At 47.2% G+C, this 26,315-nt stretch overlaps 1 protein-coding gene across 1 annotated transcript in view; it reads right to left on the bottom strand.

Moving 5' to 3' along the window:
• The window catches only part of LOC146718047 (CD81 antigen-like), a 28,738-nt gene extending 10,681 nt beyond the window's left edge, over nucleotides 1-18,057 (bottom strand). The window contains exons 1-2 of the mRNA XM_085465392.1: nucleotides 17,859-18,057; nucleotides 7,729-7,843 (exon numbers count right to left, since the gene is read on the bottom strand). Of these exons, the coding sequence (XP_085321518.1) occupies nucleotides 7,729-7,843; nucleotides 17,859-17,924 (181 nt within the window). The 5' untranslated portion in view covers nucleotides 17,925-18,057. The remainder of the gene's footprint in view (nucleotides 1-7,728; nucleotides 7,844-17,858) is intronic.
• Between the last annotated feature and the right edge of the window lie 8,258 nt (nucleotides 18,058-26,315).

Genomic DNA, 26,315 nt, shown 5'->3' with positions numbered 1-26,315 from the left:
ATTTGCATAGTATCAGTTTTCTGGTCCGTGTTTCATAACCAAACCACGTCCAGTATAGGGCTGCCACGGTTACGTCGACTATCAAAATTGTCGACGCCTAATTTAATAGTCGACGCGTCACTTGAAGCTTTGTAAGATCCTGAAAGACGCAGGAATAAGTAGGTTGTAAGAGTGTAATAAAGGACTGAAACAGAAGATGGCAGCACTGCATCTACGAGGATGCCAGCTGCCGTTAAACCCCGAAGAAGAAGAAGAAGCAACCTCCGGCATCGTAGCTGTGTCCAAATTCAGGAGCCGCATCCTTCGGAGGCCGCATTTGTAGGCTGATTACGTCACAGCGACACGACGAAGACTGTCCAAATTCAAAGACTCCTCCCAATCCGTTCCCCAGATTTGAAGGATGGGTCTGGTGTAAAACCTTCGTGACCCTTTCCATATCCCAGGATTCATAGCGCGGCCCAGCCAATTCCCGTTTCCAACAATGGCAGCAGCGAGTTAGTTTTAAAATTACTCTTATTAATCTTTCTGGGTCACAAAATAAGCTTTTGACATATTTTCAGGCGAGAAAGTAGCTGTGTAAACATCAAATATCTGCTCGTTTATCAAGACACCACATATTTGCAAAAGTGCTTCGACGTTTTCGGAGACGTCTGCTACCCACCAGCTCGACAGCTGACCGGGAGCTCGAGGGTCACTGAAGGCGCCCGAGAACCGCAAACTCCCAACAAATCGTTTTCAGATCACCGCCGTCTTTCGCTACTCAGGTTAAACGTGATATATAAGTCACTTAGACAACCTAAAAATGTTATTGTTGGGCTTTTTTTAGGGTTTTATTTGTTCGTGAGTAAATCGGTTTGGCTGAGATTAAAGTTATTAGATTAAATAAAACTTTATTAATCCCCCGGGTGGTTTTCACACAGCTGTGGCAGCCCTGGTCCAGAACCAGAACAGCCTGTGGACGCTGTCTCAGGGTGTTGGCCTTTTGGAGCTTCAGGACTTTGGTTCCTTTACATTTGTTTCGTTCCTTCATCCAGTTAAAAATGTAACCGTGGTTCCACTTTCAGACTGATGGGTTCCTCTCCTAGTCTGAAGTCCCCCCACAGACTTCTCCTGGAAACCTTTACTTCGTCTGCTCCAACAACTTTGATTCAACCGTCCAGAAAACAGACGGTACCTTTGTGAGTCCACAGACGTCACCCTTACAGTCACTGTCTGTCAGTAGAGCCTGTAAGCTCTGCTCTTTGCCTCTGCCTCAGTCTGATTACAGCGGCACGACCGGCTTCTCCCCTGTGAGCAGGACTTGGTGGTGGTGGGTGGAGATCTGCCTCCACCCGGCTCTCTGTGGGTTAGCCTTAGATTTATTATCATTTGTCTTTTCTGATGAGCACAGAGTCGCTGCTTCCGCCGTCGTCCGTTCGTTTGTCTGCTCGCTGCTGAAAATAACCTCGGAATTTCCCTCTGACGATCAAGCCTTTATAACCCAACCTCCAAATATTTTACCCATGTGTGAAGTCATCTGGGGATTGTTCATCGTACGGTGGAAACCTTCCCTTCTGCTGCTTCCTGTTACTTTTTTCTTTTATTACAGCTATTGTTAATACAGTGGTCCAGCCTCGGGAGGAAACCCTGAATCCACAATGGAACAAGCGATAAAGACCTTTAAGGTGGAACTTCAAGGTTGATGCTAGAAACGCAGACATGGCGGTGCCCACACTTCCTGCCTGAACCCTTTCCCCCATAAAGACGACCTCAATGACAAATTGTGAATCCTCAGCATGCATCAATAAAGTCGTGCTTTGGCGACCATTAGAGCAGTTTGTGCGTTTTTCTCGGGGTATCTGCAGAGAGCACCCTCGCTCACTCCTGAAGCACAGCCAGTCGTTCTGGTCTATAAGCAGCCTCAGGAGAGCGTCAAGGGTTACTGAAGCCAGTCTTCAAGAGTCTATGACAGTCGACGGCATTTTAAAATCTGTGACTGCATTAACCAGCTGCAGGCAGCGCCTTCACTCACTCAGTGAAACCAAAATTACACAAACAGCTGCGATAAGCAGATGTGGTTTCTTTGGTTGGAAAAGGAAGTAGAACAAAAAGCCAAAAGGGGAATTTCTGATGTAATATTTGATTTCGTGTCATTTAAGAAAACTTCTGTATTCCCAAGAACAGAAATGACAAACGTTTTTAAAATCCTTTTTAAACAGCGATGACGTGATGCGTGGGCATCAGCGAGTTTCCATAAATAAATCTGCACGTCTTTGGATGTGCGTTCCCGGGAACGTTTAATCTGGAGGTTTCTGCATCAGAGCGACGAGTCTCCTGCAGATCCACCTGCAAAGGTTGGATGCTCTCTAATAAGAACTAGCCACAGTGACGCAGTCACATGACTAACCCGGTGGTGGTTTCATTTCTTTATTCCCAGTTCATGATGCACCATTTTTGTACCTTTGAGCACGAACCCAGAAAGGCACTAAAAATAAAACTACAGAGTAAAGTTAGTGGATGTGACACAGGCTGTTGTCAGGGGAGGTTTTCAGTAAACGAATTCCCCACGTATCGGAATATTTACCACTGCTCCATTTTGGTCCCTCCCGTGAATGTGGCCGAGGGCCGGGACTCTTTGGGACTTCCTGACACGTCGGTGTCATTTCAACTCTTGTGGGAGTCAACGTGAAACCAGGGGGCTCAGTTTACTCCTCTGGGTGCTGGAGGGGTCGCTGTGTGAGTGACTTGCTGCTGAACAGGAAACTGAGTGGAGTCAAGTGATCTGAGAGCACGAGAACTTCCTGAAGCCCCAGTGTCCTCAGACATTTACTGGAGATTTAAAAAAAGAGGGTTTAGAGGCTTTTACTGTGAAAAAGGTGCATTTCAGGAAATGCTCTCCACATTTACCTGGGTACAGCTCAACTAGGCCCCGCCCTACACATTCAGCATTTTTAAATTCATAAAGTTTATTGCAAATATGAAATGTTATGTTTAAGATAAAGGAGAATATTTGGTTCCGAGTCATAATTTAAAACTTTCGATATAAACAAACGATCTATCTGCGCGACTGTCATCAGGCATCTGTTTCCACAGGATGTAATCAGAGTACGTCAGAGTCACCTGTCGACAGGTCTTTTATCGTGTACACGCCTGGTTTCTGTGAGACTGCAGTACTCACAGAGGGCTTTCATCTTCCACATCAGTGTCTTGTAAGAGTCGCAGAGACCGAGGACGTTTGTGCTGAATGACAATCAAGGTGTGAAGATCTGCGAGAGCTTCAAAGCTCACGATGGAGTCCGTGAGAGAGAAGTTCAGACCAAAACTTCAGCCGTCCCTGACCGAACGTTCGCCACGAGCCTCTGCCGCTAACAGCATTCACTCACACTGTCATTATAATGATTATTACATCATACACGGGCCTCGCAGATGAACTAAGAGTAGGTAAGTAGCTTACTCTTGAACTGAAGCATATTCATACCGTTCTTCTACATGTGCGTCACAGCGCCATTAACGCCTCGCTCCAGAGCTCCGAGCGAGCGCCATGCTAACTTTCCATCAGCAGCAGCTGAGCTCTCAAAGACGACTTATGCAAAGAGGAATTATTCTGATCCACGCTCTTACTCTTGGACTCTTACAGAGCAGCTTTGCATGATTAACAGTTTGAAATATTCAAAATAATCCTCTGACACTGGGCCTCAGCTCATCCTCCACAACACGCCATTTTAGCTCCTCCCTCTTTGAGACAACTTTCTTTTAATTGGCTACAACTCACAAAGAAAAAAGGGTGTGGCTTCTATCCCGTTTCTGTGACATCATTCAGATCCAAGAGTAGAAAAAACACTATCAGAAACTTTATGTCTAATTGGAACATCTACCACTGGAACAGGAAGTACGTGACAGGAAGTCATTTCAAAATAAAATTCTCAACGTTCCACTTCGTGACAAAGACAGAAGAGCTGTTGGGGACGATCCAGTGCAAGGTTTACAAAATGAATCTACGTCTGACTCATCAGGTTACACTTCTTTATTCTTTCCAGTAAGCCTGATTTTTAAAAAAGGCATTTGTACGGTCAGAAAAAATTCTTACTAACTGTGCAACAAAAGATTACCAAACCTGCAGGAAACCAAACCCCTGACTCCTCATCACTGAGAAATCTGCAGTACGGCAGTGGAGGAAGTGAGAAATCGGGTTTGAGCAACATTCGTTTCTCCAGAATTCAAGAGAAACTCATTTTTAGAATCATGAGCACATTTCAAGGCGACTATTCAGGCGTCTGCCGCTGCTTCAGAACACAGTTTAAAGTGTGTGCATGTGTTTAATCGTGTAGAAAGGCAAGAGGAGGGTCACCGTGTCTGTGAGCGCCGGGAGAAAGGAGAGAAACAGATGTAGGGGAAAGATCGAGCCGCGGAAAAATAAGTTGAGTTGAACGCTAAACACAACCAGATGGGGACGGAAAGCAGGAGCAAGCAAAGGAGAAGAAACTCTCGCAGAGGACGGGGGAGGAGGGGTGGGGTCACTGAGGAGGAGGAGCAGGAGCGAGTGAGGAATTTTTTCCTATCCCGACAGTGTTTTTTCCTCCCCTCCTCGGGAATGAGAGGGAGGCTTTATGTAATGCGAGGGTGCAATCATCGAGGCCGCTGCAGAGAAAGTCCCTGAGTGGATCCTCTCTAATGAGCGAAGCTTTTCCCCTTTAACAACCGCAGCCCGACGGCGCCGTCCAAACAGCCACGCCTTTATTTTCCCTGCGAGACGCTTCCTCACTTTTACTTTGCTAAATCACACCAGTTCTGCTTTTCCTGTAATGCCAGTTTTCATCTCTCTACTCCCTGCAGATGACTCACAGACGGGGGAACGACTCGGATCTCGTCACAGCCGTTTTTAAACGGGATCACGTGACGGCCTGTGTGCGCTCCATCAGCGCTGATCACAAGTAGCTGTTGGTTTGGGCGCGGCGGGCTGAGCTCTCAAAACAGCCTCTGACCTACAAGTCATGAATACCACGAGAAGTTGAGAGCGTTCAGCTTCACTTCCACCTGACTGTCACATGACAACCGCATTCATGCTACGAATCCCACGTTCCACCCGAGTTGCAACATGGCGCCGTTACAAAACCTATTCGTGTCGTCCTCTGATGGTTCTGTCAGACGGCAGCACGGCCCCAGGACCTGCCATGATACCTGCGCCAGCACACACCTGGCCTCCTCCTCTGGATGACCACACTGACTAAGTTACAATGAAAAGGAGGAGCTGTTGGGTTGCAAAGCAGCTTGCAGAGGAAACAGCAGCAACTGCAGGGAAGCTGAAGCAGCTTAAAAAGTGGGCTCTGAATGCTCCACCAACAGGAGTAGCTTCCATACTGTGTGTTTGTGACAGAACTGCACAGCACGAATGGGCCCGCCTCTCTGCACTGGACTCACTGGGATGTTCAAAAACCAGTCTGGCTTTCGCTGCGTGAGCATTTTCCTGCAGCCATTAGAGAACGGAAAGCCGTGTCCATAAAGTGATGCACATCATGGTGAGCAGCAACACTCTGCCTCTCCCTGTGGTATTCAAACCATGATTGATTGGTACAAAGAGGCCTGCAGTGGGCCAAGAACCCCTCCCCCCTCCATTACTGCAGCAGCTGCAGGCGGGATCGACATGCTCTGGCTTCACAGATCAGGCACGTCAAACCCTGAATCTGTGCGACTCAGCAGGAAATAACATTCATCATATCAACTTTTTCCATCCTCCAACTGTCCAGCGTTTCCTGAGCCCGTTCCCAGCTGACGCTCGACACGATACCGTCATCGCCGCGCTGCAGCGCGTCGAGCCTTTGCCATTGCTGCTCTGCAGCAGCCTCTCTCTCATCTACAAGGCGTGGTGGCCACTCAGAGTTCAGAGCTCAGTGTTTTTATTTCCGGTGACTTAAACTCACAGCAGCAGCCTCAGAAACATGTGAGAAGGCTTAGAAGCCATGCGGTCCAGATTCATGATTTCAGTCAGAGAAAACTGAGCTGCAAAAATCCACGACTGCAATTAAAGAAGCCGAACATTTGGAGGACGAGGATGTTTTAGTCGTGTGTCGGGAGGATTTAAAGTTCTGGTCAGGTTCCTTTGTTGGTTCTTGGTCCAAGAAAGAACCACAGGAGTTGATCCAGGAATCTTTGGAAGCACATGGAGAACTCCACACAGCGGGACCCCACCGGCGTTCAAACCCAGGCCCCTCCTACCACGCTACAACCTCATCTGGACGTTCTTCAGAACATCTGGACGTTCTTCAGAACATCTGTTGCACGGCTTTGGTCCAAAGTTTTAAACCCATTCGATTTCATCTCAGCTTTAATAAGAGCGAGGAGGACAACGGTGAGCTTTCATCGCAGCGAGCTGATGTGTTTCTCTGATAGATCCACATAAACTATTTATGCCCTGATAAGTGGAACTACTTCAGTCTGTGAGGCAGATGCACGATTGATTCATTATTAATGTTAAAATAACAACGTTAAACTTTGATAGTGCCTAATAAATAGGTATAAACTAAGTGTTAGGGACATGAAGGCTTCACTCACTAATATATTTAATCATGAGCTCAATAAAACTGGCACAAAACTGACCAGGTGAGCAGGTGCTCACAGAGGACAGTCCTAACCAGCAGGGGCAGCAGCGAGTCAGTCCCCATAAACATGTTTACAGCCTGAAACAAACTGTTTGGTCTCTGTGGATCATTTCCTTCCTCATGACTTCTATAACTCGCCTGTTTAAATTGTATTAAAGTTTGCATTATTAGGGGCGTGGCCTCTTTGACAGATAGGTGGCTGAAGCTGCTAGCGGTTTGCTAGCTTCACCTGGACCGTGTTTGTGCTGTTGGAGCCTTTTCAATGACATCATGTGACCAATAATATGGCTGCTGTGAGGTCACTGCACGAACAGGACAATTTTGACTGGAAGTTACTGAGCTGCTAAACACCGAGGACATTTTCACACCTGTAGTTGGTTCACTCTGGCTCGAGTCCCGTGAACTCCAAGCGAACCAAAAATGCGTCGCTACAAACCGTGTGACCATGTTCAGTCTGCTCACCGGCCAGATGTGTGGAGGAGGTGGATGTAGCTCAGGAGGTAGCTGGTCACCTACTGATCGGGGGTTCGATCCCTGGCTCTTCCAGTCTGCATGCCAAGTATCGACCCCAAGTTGCTCTCTGATGCGTCCAGCGGAGTGTGAATGTGGTTAGACAGCACTCAGTTTAGAGTCAGTGCTGGTGTGACTGGGTGTTGTATAGAGCACTTTGAGAGTAGAAAAGCGCTTTATAAGAATCGGTCCAGTTACCATGTGTCTGGGGTGGGAGCAGCAAAAGTAAATACAGGAGGAAGAATACGGAGAATTATCCTTCATCTCAAGGCTCGTTGCTAGCTAGCATCTGTAGTTCACACGGGATGTTTTTCAGCTCCAATGTCTAGCTGCATGCTACACAACCAGGTGCATCCTGGTTCAGATCGGTGCGAATCACACCTGCACCGAGCTAATGTTTCACATACATCCTATGATTGTAGCACTAAATGAATCCTTCTGCTTTCATATCTGCGGGCTGAGAATATCTAACAATGAACGACGGCAGGAAAGTCCGCTGATTTGTTTTTAACTGTTTTGACCTTTGCTGCCATGAACCAGGGCAGTGAGATTTTACCTGGACAAATAAAAGATTCATAAACAGACAGGAGCATAACGTGGTGAGCACACACGTGACATGAAGCAGACACAGATGAGTACGTACTGATGTAGAAGGTGCTGGGGGCGTGGTTTCCATCATATTCGAGACCCAGCAGGGTGGAGATCTTGGGGTCGTGTCTCAACCACAGGGCCACTCCCAGGATTACACCTCCAGTAAGCTGCAACGCAGAACACGGCACATGTAGTCATCCACATGAAAGCTGTTTGTATGCATCCACACTGAAACACCAAACTCACACAGCTGCACAAATCAGGGTGGAAGAGCAACAAGTAAAGTAATGGCTTCACTTCCTGTCTGACTGCAGGTGAAGCACTGAAAGTTCTCAACACAGCATCCACTCTAACTAATTCTTTCAGGGGTGTAAAATCCACAGTAGTCTACTTAGGGGGCGTGACTTACCCCCACCTGTTGCAGGTAAAACACAGACTGTAGATATGAGGCTCAAATGAGGCTCCTCAGAGAAACTGAACCATCAAAAACAGAGAAAAGTTGAACGCATCTTCATTCAGCCCATCACCTTCTGGTGTACACTCCACCATCGGTCTGAGAAACAAGTCCACACATCTGCAACCGATCTGAAGCGACACGTTCCCCCAGTCAGAGGAAATCTCTGTGAGGGCCTGATAACAACAAGCCGGCAGCAGCAGCCGCTGCAGCGTGTGCCGCTGCAGCGTGTGCCGCTGCAGCGGCTGCTGCTGCCTCAGAGGCAAAACACACGTTTCCATTTCAAATTAAACACACACACAGACGAAGACGACTGCAGGAAGAAGCGCCGTCAGAGTAAAGTCAGAGTGAGGAGGAAAGTTCAATGACTGGTTTCCTTCCTGTATCCATGACAGTATGTTGGACTGATGTAATCTCCAAATTCATCCAAAAAGATCAAGTCCTGATTTCTATAAACGCAGCTGTGATCTACACGAGGACAATAAGACCAATCTGCTGAAGCTGTGAAGCTGAAAAATGACGCTCATCATCTCCATTTTAAACTCAAGCTTCACTGAAACCAAAACAACCCCCATCTTCCTCCTCCTCCTCCTCCATTATCGAGGTCCATTCCAGCTCTACAGCATGCTGCTGCCTAGCAACCAGATCAACACCACGACACACGCACTTGGAGCATGACTCAGGGAGGCTAAACGGTCTCTGAGCTGTTTCCTAAGAAGCACTTAACTCTTTACCCCCGACAGCAGCAACCCCACCAACAAGACCGGTTTACATAACGGGTCAGCAACAGAAGTGAGCGAGGGTGGGCTGAGGGTACGAGCACGCCCTCGTTACGGAGCGTTTATTCGTTTCAGCGTCAGAAACCTGACTGAAGTTTGTTTAAAATCAGATGGGAGACGGCGGTCGGATTCGTAACTTCATTTTTCCGCTGCTGTTCCTTTTCTGATGGTGATGTGTCCTCATCTTTCACAACACGGGAGTGAAAATGTGCAGAACGTTCACATCTTACAGCCGTTTTTAGATGTCGAGCAGCTGTTCGACTCATTTACTGTTTCGTGGAAACTGTCGGTGTGACGTTTGCAAAGACAGCAGACGCTCCGAATGTGGAAAAAGTTACGCATATTGATGAGAGTCGCTGGACGCGCCCACCGCATCCTCATCGCAGTGTCACAAGTGCTTGTTGCTAGGTTACAAAAACCATCACTTCTGCACGTCTGACCCCATCACTTATCCAGGAAGTGAGGGAGAAAACAAAAACATGTCCGCCAGAGACACCAGACAGAGATCAGGTAAAGATAAACGGAGAACAGGAGCAGGCTTCAGGTTCCAGACTGAACAGGATCCAGAAAGTCCTGCTCTGCTCACGACGCGGCCTCTGACAGGGTCGAAGAAAAGCGCAATTCAAGCCTCGCCCAGAATAAACCAACAGAGCCCGGCGGGCACCACGCCACGCGTAGGCGGGCTCGCCTCCACACATTTAAAGCTGGATCAGGGAAACCCTTCAGCAGCCATGTTCACGTCTTCAGACTAGATCGCCACGCGTCCCCGTGAGGCTGACATAACGCACACCTGTCAAACTGATGATCTAACTCCTGATTGGAGGAACAGATTCTTGGCACGTTTACACAAAGCATTTTTATTCCAGTCAGGCTTTGAGTCCATGCGTCCAGGTAAACACGGATTGTGTCATAAGTCCCGCCCCTTTTGAAGCGCAGCAGATTTTCATTGATCATTTATCACCGAGCAGAGCCGGGAGAGCACAGAGGACTCCGACTGCTCAGGACGTCTTTCTTAAATTCTGACTCCTGCAGTCGTTAGTTAGTTTGACCAACAGTCCCGCCTCTTGTTGCCAAGTAACCTTTTAAGGTGTTTACTACCTTTGTCATTTAAAAGTACGAACGCAGCTTTATACTCTTGGCGAGGCGACGGGCAGTTCCAGCGATCGTCATGCGGAACGTGAGCTAAATGCACCATAATGTGGAGTCTCAACGAGCTGGATGCGGCTCAAAGGGAGCACACCGAGTGGACGTGTTTCACGGAGCGTGGCGGTGAGACGTGGACACCCTCCCACTGTGACTGCACCAAGCTTCGTCACTTTCAGGTCGACAGGGACGTGAACGGAGGGAAGCGGCGTAATCCCCGACACGTTACTGAGAAGCGACGCGTCTGCGGCCGGGATGCGTCCGTATTGGTCGCTGATTGATTTCCTCATTGTAGCCGTTTGAATCAACGCTGTGAGGATTCCTCCACCAGCTGACGCAGAGCTCATCCTCCGACTGCAGCTGTGGTGGATGGATGTGGTCTATTAATCAATTCTGCCTTCATCACTTACTGGACAGACAGAAAATCATGACCACACCTGCACTCGTCTTATATTTATTATTATTAACAACAACAACAATGGATTGCATTTATATAGCGCTTTTCAGGGCCCTCAAAGCGCTTTACAATTCCACTCTCACATTCACACACGGGTGGAGGCAGCTACAGTTGTAGCCACAGCTGCCCTGGGGCAGACTGACAGAAGCGAGGCTGCCATATCGCGCCATCGGCCCCTCTGGCCAACACCAGTAGGCGGTAGGGAAGTGTGTTGCCCGAGGACACAACGACTGAGACTGTCCGAGCCGGGGATCGAACCAGCAACCTTCCGATTACAGGACGAACACCCAACTCTTTGAGCCCCTCAAGCTCCTTTTTTTATTCCTGTCTTGCTTTGCTGGGATGATGAGCTGTGGCCGATATTTGGATCACATTCATTTCATTCCTCATTAACTGGAGAACTTCCTTTGGACACGTATACGATGAACCCTCATCTTCTACACATATTTCATAAACAGACAAAATTCACCTAATGCTCAACATTTCCCGTTAGTTGACCTCAAACAGCAAAACAACAGGGTTGGAACCAGCTCGACCAGGTGCTGGTGAGCACGTGAACCATGATTATGGGATCATTTCAGGACAGGTTGAAGGTAGAGGTTTGCAGCTCGATGCTCACCGAGCACTAAAATCAAAGAGAATGCAAACGTCACAGCTCAGTAAGTCGTTTGCTTTTTGGAGTCCGAGTCTCATCAGCAGAAGAAACTCTTTCCTGTTTCAAAAACGAGCTCAGGCCTCACTTTCACTGAGCAGAGCAGAGCCGCCTTCTCCTCTCTATCACGCTACACAATTGTTTAGAGAAAAAAACATTATTCTAATAGCAGATTGGAGGCTTTTATAAAATATGTAATTTCAGCCAGTCCTGCTGAGACATTCCACTTCCTGTTGGTCCCATTGTGCAGACACTGCAGGAGCTCTGCCAGGAAAAACACTTCGTGGGACAGATAAAATGTTAGCTGCGGAGCACTGACTCAACCGTACTTCATAATAAATAAATGATCCAGTCGGACTTCCTTCCAAAGATCAAAGTTTGCTTAAACAGATTCTTCCTGTTTGAAGCTCTGAAACGAGCAGATTTGGACTCTGTGAGCAGATCAGCCAGACTTCATCGGTCTGCAGGTTACCGTTGAACGCGGGGAGCGTGTCTGACTCTACATTCAGCTTAACTTTATTTATACAGCATCAAAGCACGACAACAGTCACGTTAAGGTGCTTTACATTGCAGGTAACTACAGTAATATCACTAAGTGATGCAGGCTGTGTCAGTATCACTGGAGCTGAACCAGATGCGTTACATAAATGAAGCCTGGAGCTGGACTCGGAGGCGACACCTACATGATCACAAACACAGCCGACTCTGAGCTCTTACCTGCAGCAGCTCCTCCAGGCTGACCTGGAGGAATATGGAAATGACCGACGGTTATTCATTTACATTTTAATTTGTATTTATGAGGCGATATCGTTGATGTTATCACTGGTGACCGGTCTGTGGGTTAAAGTGCTCTCGCTGGAACTCTCGCTCGTTTACACAAACAGGCCTTCACAGCAGCTGCAGAGCCACGATCACGGCTTCTCCTCTTGCATACTTGCTCCACGTTGTTGCAAAGAATAACATCTTCATTATTTTAGCTGCATAATTCAACAACACCCAAATATGCACTGCAGGAATCACATGTGGTGAAATGTGCTGGGAGACTCCTGACAGGCTAGAAAGGCTCAGGTTTGCAGGCGCACGATGATGTGCAGCTCGCTTACTCCAGCGCCGAGTTACACCACCCAGACTCCACCCACCTGTAGCTGGTGGTCAGACATGAACACCGACTGCTCCGGGCTGTTCCAGTATCAGTGAACAAGCTGAGTGGTCTACACGCCTCCATCCCACTGTGGGAAGACCCACTGTGGCGAGGTCTTTATGCACAGCACTTATCAACATTTGTTTGGTTCTTTATTCGTTTCCTTAAACTTGTGCACAAACGGATTCGTAGCTTTTCTTAAATGTCAAACGCCATCAGCGCTGAAGGACAATAAAAGGCAGCGACTGGCGAACCGTTACTGGTTTGGTGCTCTGGCCAGTTGGCCTGCTGGGATTACGAAATGGCTCGCCTGTGTTTGACTAATCCCATCACAGTTTGATCAAACCCAGAGTGACTCACAGCTGCTGCCGGAGGATCCTGATGCTCTTTGTTGTCCAAAAACAATTAAAGGCATTAATGACGACGGTTTCGTCTCACAGGAAATCAGCTGGGACTCGAGCTCGTCGGTGAAGACGACTCCAGTTTGAGAAACCCGGCGGGCAGACATCCCGTTTGAGCGACAGCTTGGTGACAGTGGGAAGAAACCTGCAGCAGAACCAGGCTCAGGGAGGGGCGGGGCTCATTCACCTCGAAGTAGTGGGAAGTTAATCTTAGGACCCGCCCACTTTGCTTCCATTTTTTTTCACCCGCAGTTGTCTGACATCATCGACTTTCTCTGGTCACTTCCTGTGTTGACGCAGCTTTATGATAATGCCCCCAAACCTCGGTTCAGTCAACCAAGCACACCTGGCACACAGGTACACCTTAGACCTCTGAAGATCTGATCTATATCAGACATGATGCCATGTTACCTAGCAACCAGCTACCAATGGACTAAAATGACCTGGCTTTAGATTTTATGAACCTATAACACTTTATAAAAGCTTTGTTTTCATTTCATGTCATTAACATTTAATGAAACCTTCGTCATCATCATCATGCACATGTGTGATGGCAACAGACTCCCACACCAGCTCCAGCCACACGGTTCCAGTTTATTACACTGTGTAAAAGCAGATGTGAGCAGATGTGCCAGACTGCTGTGACCCATCACCAGACACAAAGGAAGCGCGGCAGGTATCGGGATATTTAAGAAGCCGGGTGTGGTCACGGGTCAGCGGGACAAGAAGAAGAAGTCTTGTCACTAAAAGCATCCACGTGCGTTTTGTACCACGCCGCCACTTCAGGATAACTGGAATCTGCATCCATCATAGCTGCTGCTCAGCTCGTAGTTCACAGGCAGAGAAAACACGGCTGCTCCGCCCAAGTCCTCGCACTTCAGCTCGAGTTTCCCTCCCACCGCTGTCTATTTCTGCCCGCCGCACAAGCGCGAGGCAGAATGTCGGGCATGCTGGGGGTGGGTTGGAGGAAGGGTGGGGGTCGGGATATGCGGCTCCTTTCCAAACCACCCCCACCCCCACATCCTGTTTGACGCAGCAAGTCACGGCGTTACTTTGGTTTGACTGTTTTTATTGTTTTCATTTCGTTTCAGCGATGATCCAGATGTTCTCCGGTCGGTTTATTTCACACGTTTGTTCGTCCCCGCCTTAAAACCAGTAACTGAGGATTAAAAAAGGAGTCACGATTAAACCCAGAGTTTAACTGTTTACCCCTGAAGAACTGTTTAAAGTTCGATTAATGGAGAAACAATCTTTACTTTTAAAGACTACGTTTAGTCAAAGGGGAGAAAAGTGAAACTGGGACATCTTACGAGCTCAAACACCTTCAAACTCAAAGCCCAGTTGGCTTCTTTCCCACGCTCTTCGTGCTACCGTGACCCGGCTGCCTGAGCACTGCACACACAAACTCAGACGTCTTTGATTTCTCTCGCTTTTTTAACCAAAATGGCGTCCTGCTCACTTCCAGCTGCTGCGAGGTCAGCTGCACTAACAGAGTGTCCGAGAACCTGAGGGAAGATCAAGCGCTTCATTTGGAAGTTGCTCAGCGCTAATGAGCAGGTATCTGTGCTAACTCAGCACGCCGCCCTGTCATCCAAACGAGGTCGCTTCTGGCGCCTGAAAACATGGCGGCAAACAGAACGCTAAGGCCGAGTCCAGAAACGCCCGCCGGGCTGTCTCTTCAGTCCAGCTTCACGCGCTCGTATTTTCCTATCAGTCGGTCCCACATTCCTCTGCTCCGGCTACACTTTTCCTCAGAAGGTCAAAGTTCAGGGTGCGCCGCTACGATGGAGTGGTATGCCTCAGTGCTGCGCACACACTTTGTACGAGCAGCTGCGGCACACGGTGAAAGTAAGAAGGTTTGGTAACGTGTGTGTGTCCTTAAACGCGGCGCTCTGACCATCTGCTGCACGCCTCCTCGCTCCCCGTGGACTGTAGCGCACGTCGCGGCGCTCACGCGTGTGTGGTACTTGTTGGTGAGCTACTCTCTGATATTTCTGGGCAGCATTTGGCCGTTTCCCACGTGGAGACCTAAAAATGCAACCTCCCGCTAAACGAGCCGCGAGCACGCGAGCAGAGACACCCGACCGACCAAACTGACTGTTCACGAGAAACATAACGAGAAACCAGCAGCTGCTGTGACGCTCACAGACCAAAAGGGATAAAAGACTCATTCAAGCACAAAGAGAAACAGGGTTTCTGGAGCAGGCAGGAAAAAACAGAATCATGATTCAGGTTTGATCGTTTCTACCTGAAAGTCTGAAGGTGTGAGAATCATTAACACAGCTGCTCGCCAGCCGCCGGGTTTGAAAGAGGGCGTGGCAGACCAAATAAAATGTGACTATGAAGATAAGAGCTGCAGCAGGCTGCCCAGCTGATCAGAACGAGTCAAACTGATTTGTGCTCAGCATGAGAACGTTTATTTCATGCGCACAAACAAAAGGAAGCGGCCGGGTCGGCTTCGGACCATCACGCCGCTGCGCAGGCTGTGGGGTCGAGCTGATCCTTGACTTTTTCCTTTCTCAGAGCTCTCGCTGTCTCTCCTTGACAGCGAGAGCTCTGAGCCACACTGACAGAAAGAGGCTGCAGCCAACAACTCTGATGAAAAGGCAGCAGGAGGGTTTTACAGGTGAGCTGCTGGAACAGAAACGGCGTTCTTCTTCTCCCCGGCGCACAGCTGACTGCTCGGCTGTGGCCCTGCGAGTCGGGCCTTTCAGTCAGAATCAGGGGCTATTGTGGGCCGGGCTCCAGACAGGATGACCCTGCATCATTCATCGACACCCCCACCACCACCACCATCATCATCACCTGTGTTTTTACTCATTTCTTGCTAATTATATTCACAGCCCGTGGAAATCCCCTTTAAACACATCTGTTAGAGTTCAGCCGCTGCATGGCGCTTGATGATTAGAGGAGCTGATAAGATAATAAAGCAGCCGCACGCTTGGTTGAATATGTTCAGGCTTCTACTCGTCCACACATGGACTGTTTATCGGACAAAACAGGAAAGATGACATTTTCCAACATTTTCCTGGGGGAGACATTAAATCCAGAGACCCCGTCTGAGACTGTGTGTGTGTGTGTGTGTGTGTGTGTGTGTGTGTGTGTGTGTGTGTGTGTGTGTGTGTGCGCGTGTGTGTGTGTGTAAATGGCGTGCAAACACACACTGTCATGCTTCGAGGTGACGACTGCACACGGAGAACTTCGGGGTAAGCCCGTTGTTTCAGACGTTTCCATTGCAGGAGCACTTTAAAAGGCGCAGACTTCCTGTTAGCGCTGGAGCGTGGACACGCCAGATGTGTGAGAGCGGTGGAAGCTCACAGGCTGCTGAGCTGCAGCTGCTTACAGCGCGTACAACACTTCCTGTGACTTCTATTAAAGCGGCTGAAATCGAGCGACACAGCAGACCCGAGCTAAACGTGGAGAATTATCCCAGCAGTGTGACACACAGCAGAGGCTTCAGTCACTTTATTCTTTTATTTATCAGACATTTATTAAAGTCTTGAAGCTCGTCAAAGGGCAACTAAGGGTCCCCTGAGCGCGGCGTTTTAGTGAGAACAAACATAAAACATGAGGTGGAGGTGGTGGGGGTCACGAGGAGATCATCAGCTGCATTGATTCCAGGACTCGACGCGACTTTTTTAAAACAATAAAATCTAATTTTTGCCTAAATATCTAAAAGGTTTTAGAAATTACAAACACTGTTACACTGTAACGGGATAAAAGGTTCCACACTTGCTCACATACGCGTTTGTTTACCGTAAACAGCTGATAAGAAAATAGCTGTGTAAACATGTGAAAATAAAACTGTTTCTATGACAACAGCTTATCCAACGACCTAACCGACGGTGATGATAAAGCCGCTGATTTCTAAGTAAGTTTATCATCATATAACAGCTGCAGGTCGGCCATCAAAGGAGTGTCAAACATAAGGTCCAGGGGCCAGAATTGGCCAGGCAAACACTCTAATTTGGCCCACTGGACAGCTGTGGTAAAAGTGAAGGAGGGTTAAAGTTTGGACTTTTAACTGTAGTTTTGTTAGTGTCACAGATTTTCCTGCCAATAAAGATTTAGAGCCTTCAGCGCTCGACCGATGACACAAAGAACCAACGACCATCGCGGGATTGAGGTTTTGTTAACCCGGCTCACACAAACAGAGCCTGGCTGTACCGAACCCGCTTCAGAGGCTGGTGCTGTGTTTGGAGAGCGGCTACCTGCCTGCTGCTGCTCATGTGGTTTGACACTAAGAGCGCCTCGGTCAGCTTTAGGAGATGTTTGGGGGTAAAAGGCAACAACGCCGCTCGCTGACAAAGAGCGAGCTGGGAGTGGCCATCACTGATACCTGTGAGAAACGGCAGAAGCCGAGGAAGAGCCCCGCCTTCCTTATGATGCCAAAGGATGATGCTGGATTTATTTCTGGTTTAAAAACTCGCTTCTTGCTCTGGAGACGCTCCCGGTGGGACGGCTCAGACTGCTCTGTGGTGGCGTGTGGACTCCGCCCATGAAATGGTGCAGAGCCTCTGTTTGCTATGGAGGGTTGCTTCACTTTCACTTTTAGTAAGGATGTAAAACAGGGATCGTCTGACTTTCTGTTCAGCTTTCCAGGACTGCAGCTCGGCGCTCCTGGACTTTCCACAGAGCAGAGAGAAGAAACCATGAGCAGCAGCAGGGGGAGGAGGAGGAGATGACAAACTGCCCACAAATGTTTCCACCATCCATTACCCAACAGGCTTTGACTCATCCAGTGGAAACCCCTCCACCCACCCATCCTACCCACACACGCACGCACGCATACAGGAGGATGTAATCCACACAAAGCCGCACACCAAACACACCAAACTTCCAGCTCCGACTTTTCCTGCCACACAAACCGAGCAGTGAACATCGCCCGCGGTCACACACCTGATCTGTCCCCACCTGTGCACGTCGGCGCACAGCACCAACACTTTGCCTCGGAGGTACAATGTGGTTACGTAAGCAGAGCGCGCGCACGACTCCCCCACGACTCCCGCGCTGACGGTGATTTCCCCACCGCGAGCCCCTGCTGCCGACAATGTGCGCGCGCGCGTCCCGGAGCAGGCCTCGCGGTAAATGGGTGGGGGACGTGACGATGTCCAGCAGCTAGGGGACACACACAGACACACGCGAGCGCGCTCACCCAGAAGATGAAGTTGAAGAAGAAGAGCAGGTATTTGATGCATTTGGTGCAGCCTTCCACTCCCATGATGCTCCGGGACTCGGTCTGTTCGGCGCAGAGAGGCACAGCAAGAGGAGCAGCAGAAGGACGGAGCGACGGTTCAGGAGAGAGCTCAACACTGGAATGAAGCTCGCACACCGAGGCAACACCCAACCCCTCCCTCCTCCCTCCGCCTGGCAGCCAAACAGCGTCCAATCGGAGAGGAGCGAAGCGCGGGCGCAGCCAATCAGAGCGCAGGGTGGTGAGAGCAAGCCAAACTAACCCATTGTGTTAATGAGTCGCAATTTAGTTACATTTTATTTACAAACACAGAAACAGACGGTAAACACACCCTCCCGATTACGTCATCGCCGAAGGCTCTCTCTTTCTCACTCACTGGAAGGAGACGGGGGGGGGGGTCACAGGGGCTCTCCCGGGGAGAGGAGGGGGCTTTCAGAGGGACAGCAGGGGGGCGTTACGGCTGAAGATAACAGAACAAAAAGTAATCAAACGAAACTAAAGCATTTTTTAAACCACTCGATTATTTCTGCCTCGTTTATGTTTCGTCTCTTTCTCTTTATCCAAATTTATCTGGAAACACATTTAAAACAACAACACTGACCAAAGAGCTGCGCATGAATCACAGGGTTACACAATATAACACACACACATGCACACACACACACATATAAGATAAGATAAGATAAGATAAGATAAGATAGAACTTTACACACACACATATATAAATACAGAGACAAATATAAATAAAATATACAAAGGGGATAAATAGAATAAAAAATAAAAAATACAAGTGAATTGCACATTTCAAGTATTGAGTCTATTGCACTGTTGACTATTTACAAAAAGTATTGCACAAGGTATTGTACAGTGAGGTCAAATCAAATCAAATCAAATCACTTTTTATTGTCACATCACATGTGCAGGCACACTGGCACAGCACATGCGAGTGAAATTCTTGTGTGCGAGCCCCACAAGCAACAGAGATGTGCAAACACAACAACACAAACGAGCAAAATACAAGAATGGCCAACCTGAAACTAATAAATATATGTACAATATATAATAGTGTATGCATTTCTGGATGTGTATACTAAATATTTTCCTACGTGTGTGTGTGTGTGTGTGTGTGTGTGTATACACATTTTTACAAATTAAATAGTAAAAAAATAAAATAAAATAATAATAATAATAATAATAAAATATATAAAATATACAGAGTTGAATATGTGCAAAACAAGTGGCATTTATATACAGTGTGGAGTGCATAATGTTGAAGTTCCAGTAGTGAAGCTGAGGTGTCTATGACGTGTTCAGCAGTCTGATGGCCTGGTGGAAGAAGCTGTCTCTCAGTCTGCTGGTACGGGACCGGATGCTGCAGAACCTCCTTCCTGATGGAAGCAGTCTGAACAGTTTATGGCTGGGGTGACTGGAGTCCTTGATGATCCTCCCCGCTTTCCTCAGGCAGCGCTTCCTGTAGATGTCTTGGAGGGAGGGAAGCTCACCTCCAATTATCCGTTCAGAGCACCGCACTACTCGCTGGAGAGCTTTGCGGTTGTAGGCGGTGCTGTTGCCATACCAGGTGGTGATGCATCCAGTGAGGATGCTCTCAATGGCACAGTGATAGAAGGTCCTGAGGATGCGGGGGCTCATGCCGAATCTTTTCAGTCTCCTGAGAAAGAAGAGAAAAGTGTGAAAAGGTGAAGAGGCACTACAGCTTAGTTGTTCCCCCCTCCTTTGTCCTCCTGTTTCCCCTCCCTCTCCCCTCCAGAGAGGAGTTAAACAGTCTGATGGCGTGTGGGACAAAGGAGTTTTTAAGTCTGTTAGTTCTTGTCTTGGGGAGAAGCAACCTGTCACTGAACAGACTCTTCTGGTTGTTAATGGCCGTGTGCAGAGGATGCCCAGCATTGTCCATAATGTCCATCAGTTTCTTTAATGTCCTTTTCTCTGCCACTGTCACCAGAGTGTCCAGCTTCATGCCGACCACAGAGCTAGCCCTCCTGATCAGTTTCTCCAGCCTGGATGAGTCCTTCTTTGCTGTGCTGCTCCCCCAGCACACCACAGCATAGAAAAGTACTCCAGCAACCACCGACTGGTAAAACATCCTCAGGAGCTTCCTGCATATATATATATATGTGTGTGTGTGTGTGTCTGTGTTTAAACCCTTTAATGTGGTTGGCTCCATGACCACATGTTAGCCTTTTTGGCCCAGAGTGAGAGTTTCAATATTCAGGCTGCTGTATTGTGTGTGTGTGTGTGTGTGTGTGTGTGTGTGTGTGTGTGTGTGTGTGTGTGTGTGTGTGTGTGTGTATTGGGTTGTTTTGTTTTTAGAGCAGGAGTTACGTTCTAAAAATAACCCACAATAACTGAAACCCGCGAAGTAGCCGACTTTATTTACAATGATTACAGATGTTTTAAGGCTGTAAAACCCGTCACTACACACTTTAGACACTTTTCTCAGACAGGCATGAACATTTTCAGTTTTCTCTCTTGTTTATACGCTCAAAGTTCAAACCTTCGTAAAAAACAAACAAACAAGTCCAGCATTACAGGATGAAACCAAAGACACCCGCACGTGACGACGTCTCGTCAACATTGTTGTGCTTGTTGGGGAGAAGACTGACAAACGTACAGTCCAGCACTTATGAGTCACACTGTTAGGATGGAAGATTTATGTAAATGTGACGAGCTGAACGCACTCTGTGCTGTACAGGAGACACGTGCACGGGACTGATGGACAGTAGGGGTGCAACGATATTCGTATCGATATTGAACCGTTCGATACAGTGCTTTCGGTTCGGTACGCATATGTATCGAACAATACAACATTTGTAATTTATTTTATCAATTTTCCTTCTGACGATGCTGTCTGTGTGGAGCGCTCAGTGAATCTGCGTTCGACTACTCCGCCTACGCTGCACTGTCGAGCGCAGATTCACTGAGCGCTCCACACAGACAGCATAGTCAGGAGGAAGAGCGCAGGGCAAGCTAGCGAGACAGAAGTTAAGCTCTACTTGCAACATGGACCTCCCCCACCCTCATTCAGATCTGGCATTTGGAATTATTTTGGTTTTCATGTGACGTATGACCCTGAAGGTAAGCGAGTCATGGACTAAAGTAAAACAGTATGTTGGATGTGCCACGCAATGCTCAATTACATTGGTGTGAACTAGTGTGTTAGCGCAGTTAGCTCGTTAACGTGTTGGCCGTCTAGCCCCATGCACGGAGTGATCGGCGGTAGCTCGTTAACGGAGATTTGCCGTGTTGTGGCGTTAAGGTCATTTCAACGAGATTAACCTGAAAGCACTAGTGGGAACACAACGAATATGACTGCACATTTACGCCGACATCATCCTAGTGCAAAGACAAAAACAACAAGCATGCTACTAACTTTAGCCGAGTCATTTAGACAGCTGTTAGCACATGATTCTCCTTATGCTGCTGAGAATATAGCCCAGAAGAAGCAGATAGTATAGCTTTTATTTTGGAAAGAGCCATTTCTCTGTAATAAACTCTCTTTTCCAAAGACGAGTGATTCCTCAATCAGATACAGGGCTTGCAATATCGCTAGCCCGACGTCCCGGAGCTAGCGATTTTTCCAGTCGGGCTACCAAAATCTATCTCTGCCCTGCCCGTCGGGCTATTGTAGGAAGGAAAAATATATGTCAATGCTTTTGCATTCTTTCAGAAATGTAGCTGGGTAATTATGTCATTGGCATCGGTGAGCCACTGTCAATATGTGACATATTGAAGTCGCGTTTGAATTTGTGCTTGTTTTTTTGCTTTCACTTTGCAATCGTGCGAACTGTGTATAGAGAGCGACAGCACTGATCTGTGAGTGATGATAATTTGTGCACCAATTCCTCTGACATCGTCTTATTAATCGTTAGCTTACTATGCAAACATGACAAGTGAAATCTCCCGCAGCTTAAACATGTGAGAGGTTGATCGCGCAGAGAATCGCTGAGCTTATGTGAGTCCGTGTGTAAAAGCATTTCAGTTCTGCTGAGCCAAATAAGACAGGTCAGGGTGAAGAAGTGACAGCCAAAGAAAAGCTTACCACAAAACGGAGAAGTTATGACAAATCAGACTATAAGGCAAAAAGAAAGTGCAGCTTCATGGTTTCATGGACAAAAGAATTTCTGTGGCTGCAATATGACGAGCTAAATAACCAGGGCTGCACATAAGTGGTCCGCAGGTGCGCATTCGCTGTCAAAATAAAAAACACGCACAAGGGTTAGGGTTAAATTTAAAAACTGTACTTTTGAGTTAAAATATATATTTATAATTTTAATAAATGACAAATTAAAAAGGCATGAACCTTTTTTTGTATTGAAAAAATATCGAACCGTGACACCAAAGTATCGAACCGAACCGTGAATTTTGTGTATCGTTGCACCCCTAATGGACAGTGGTCCACAGCCAATCAGGACGCAGAACACAATGCGCTGTATAAAAAAAGACAAAAGGGGGAAAAGTATGCAAAATTGCACAAAAAAATCAGCGAAACAGCGAGGCTGCAAAAGATGAACCGCGATATAGACCGCCAGGGCTGGACTGGGACAAAACATCGGCCCACCAGGTATTATAGGAAAAACCATAAAGCCTTTGATTGAGAACAAACGCTGTTGTCACAGTGATGGACGCTGTCTTGTTGGTATATATGCATCAGTCTAATAAACTTAAACCTGCACCATCCTCCCTATTCTGGTATTCTAAACAGTACCTGAAAGTAGACTGTTGGTCGAGTTAACCTCCTGAACTATCTACAACACATGGTGAAAACCTGACATTGAGACAGAGAAGACTAGAGGTGAGACATGATCATTACTGATGACAGATTTAGATATATTTGCATAAACCATTCATTTGCCACATCAATAAACAGCACGGCAGGGCAAAATATTCTTTCTAACATGGCAACCTTTAAAAAGTGAAAAGTGACAGAAAGACAGGTGAGAAAGAATAAAACTGACTTTTTGATGGCATTTTACACACAGTACTGGTGCAGTATCTAGAAAATGTGGGAAATACTGGCATCATATACAGGGAGTGCAGAATTATTAGGCAAATGAGTATTTTGTCCACATCATCCTCTTCATGCATGTTGTCTTACTCCAAGCTGTATAGGCTCGAAAGCCTACTACCAATTAAGCATATTAGGTGATGTGCATCTCTGTAATGAGAAGGGGTGTGGTCTAATGACATCAACACCCTATATCAGGTGTGCATAATTATTAGGCAACGTCCTTTCCTTTGGCAAAATGGGTCAAAAGAAGGACTTGACAGGCTCAGAAAAGTCAAAAATAGTGAGATATCTTGCAGAGGGATGCAGCAGTCTCAAAACTGCAAAGCTTCTGAAGCGTGATCATCGAACAATCAAGCGTTTCATTCAAAATAGTCAACAGGGTCGCAAGAAGCGTGTGGAAAAACCAAGGCGCAAAATAACTGCCCATGAACTGAGAAAAGTCAAGCGTGCAGCTGCCAAGATGCCACTTGCCACCAGTTTGGCCATATTTCAGAGCTGCAACATCACTGGAGTGCCCAAAAGCACAAGGTGTGCAATACTCAGAGACATGGCCAAGGTAAGAAAGGCTGAAAGACGACCACCACTGAACAAGACACACAAGCTGAAACGTCAAGACTGGGCCAAGAAATATCTCAAGACTGGTTTTTCTAAGGTTTTATGGACTGATGAAATGAGAGTGAGTCTTGATGGGCCAGATGGATGGGCCCGTGGCTGGATTGGTAAAGGGCAGAGAGCTCCAGTCCCACTCAGACGCCAGCAAGGTGGAGGTGGAGTACTGGTTTGGGCTGGTATCATCAAAGATGAGCTTGTGGGGCCTTTTCGGGTTGAGGATGGAGTCAAGCTCAACTCCCAGTCCTACTGCCAGTTTCTGGAAGACACCTTCTTCAAGCAGTGGTACAGGAAGAAGTCTGCATCCTTCAAGAAAAACATGATTTTCATGCAGGACAATGCTCCATCACACGCGTCCAAGTACTCCACAGCGTGGCTGCAAGAAAGGGTATAAAAGAAGAAAAACTAATGACATGGCCTCCTTGTTCACCTGATCTGAACCCCATTGAGAACCTGTGGTCCATCATCAAATGTGAGATTTACAAGGAGGGAAAACAGTACACCTCTCTGAACAGTGTCTGGGAGGCTGTGGTTGCTGCTGCACGCAATGTTGATGGTGAACAGATCAAAACACTGACAGAATCCATGGATGGCAGGCTTTTGAGTGTCCTTGCAAAGAAAGGTGGCTATATTGGTCGCTGATTTGTTTTTGTTTTGTTTTTGAATGTCAGAAATGTATATTTGTGAATGTGGAGATGTTATATTGGTGTCACTGGTAAAAATAAATAATTGAAATGGGTATATATTTGTTTTTTGTTAAGTTGCCTAATAATTCTGCACAGTAATAGTCACCTGCACACACAGATATCCCCCTAAAATAGCTAAAACTAAAAACAAACTAAAAACTACTTCCAAAAACATTCAGCTTTGATATTAATGAGTTTTTTGGGTTCACTGAGAACATGGTTGTTGTTCAATAATAACATTATTCCTCAAAAATACAACTTGCCTAATAATTCTGCACTCCCTGTACAGTACTTACTTCTGAAGAAATTATGATGGGACCCTAAAAAAATTACTATGTACAATAATGGATTTCTATACATCTCCCAGCATCTGGCCCATAAAAACAAAAAATCACCATTGGGCTTACCGACCAGTCCACCTACGGGGACCGCTGTGTGTGTATATATATAAATGTGTGTGTGTGTGATACAACCATGTTCCACAGTTGTCGTGGCTTCTGTCTGAGAAATCTCTTTACATTTGAAATGTTCATCCCTGATTTATTTTGTCTTTTCCTTCCTCTGTTTGTCTCCTTGTTTCTGGATTTTGTTTTTTTGCTTCGTCCTGTTGAATTTTTGCTGTCAGCCTAATGAAAGCTTATCTTTCTTACTTTATCTGGCTAGTGTCCTGTTGTGTCCTCTCGTCGTTCCCTACAGATACCGAGACCACGAAGTGCTTCAAAACAAGTAAAAGGATTTGGAGTCATTGACGTGACAGCGTGAGAGGTCTGACTCAGCCCTGAATCCAAGTTTTACGTACATTTTGAGGTGCGTCACAGCTGGATATGACGGCATGCATCAGTTTGTCTCTGATGACTGAAAAGCAGATTTAGTGGCAGTTCCCACATGACTCATGAGCAACTTAAAATGTGAGTCAAACATTATTCCCGGGTTCCGGCTGGAAGGTTTGGAGTCCAGGGGGATTTCTCTCTGGCTGGCTGAGCTTCAGCTTTCAGTTTCATGTTGATTGAGCTGTACGGGGCTTTGTCACATCCACACGTGCGTATCTAAAATACACCCACTGTGGATTCAGGTTTGTGCGGTTCGTGTGCAAAGTGACTCGAGCTCTGAAAGTGTAAAGAGTGTTTTTCATGATTGTTTACAAAAATGAGTCACATGCTGGGCCCGGATGATGCTCCAGATCCTGCACATGCACAATCTGCAGTTCTTCCTGCACACGTGGCTTCAGGTAAAGCAGCCGTGGCTCTGTCGTTTATGCACATGTATGAAAAGAAAAGCCTCCGTTTGTTTTCCAGCTGTTCTTCTTTAACACACTGACTCCATATTTGTTCCTTGTCATCCGAGCGCCTGCGTGGTGAAGTCGGGGTTTTCCTACGACACCTGAAGATGTTCAAATTCAAGTCTGGTAAGAGTCAGAGCAGAAACATCTGCTCAGCAGCACCGAGTCACAATCATGGCTCCTCCTACTGGCCACAGGAAATCAACAATATGTGATAAACTTTATCTGATCTCCAACATCACCTCATGAGCACAGGAAGCGATTTGTTTGTGCAACAGCTAATAGTCAATAGAGCGTCTCGAGATGCTCCAGGAGAGACGAGCGTCTGATAAACTGAAGCTGTCGGCATGTTTGGGCTCTTCCACGTGACGCAGCAGTTTGATCAGACAGGTGGTGTGCTGCTCTTCAGCCGTTGGGTGTAGTTCCACCCCCCTTCGTGCTTTGGGTGGACGAGGAACGCTGTAGCCAATCACCTTCCAGCTGTGGGTTTGTAAGCAGCTGTTTGCAGTAACACTGGGGGACTTTGTCCTGGACTCTGCTGTGTTGTTGGAGTCACTGGTTTGTCTTTTTTCTGCTGTTGACAGAGACTGAGAGATGACCTCTGACCTTTGGTTTGTGAGCAGTGTGTGTGTGTGTGTGTGTGTGTGCGTGCAGCCCTGTTCTGAGTCTAAATTTAAACTCAGAGTTTTCTGTTCCTGTTTTTCAGGCGACTCTGATCACAAAGCCGTCAATGAGTCACCATGGCGACCGATAAATAAAGAGCAGAGACATTTTTAGCGAGGCCAGAATTATGAATACTGGTCGGTTCAGAGTTCAGA

The sequence above is a fragment of the Copadichromis virginalis genome, linkage group LG1 (assembly GCF_057382275.1).
Source record: "Copadichromis virginalis isolate Kocher_CV1m ecotype Utaka linkage group LG1, C_Virginalis_male_GT1.1, whole genome shotgun sequence".
Lineage (NCBI taxonomy): Eukaryota > Metazoa > Chordata > Actinopteri > Cichliformes > Cichlidae > Copadichromis > Copadichromis virginalis.
This window is presented reverse-complemented; position numbering and strand designations above follow the sequence as displayed.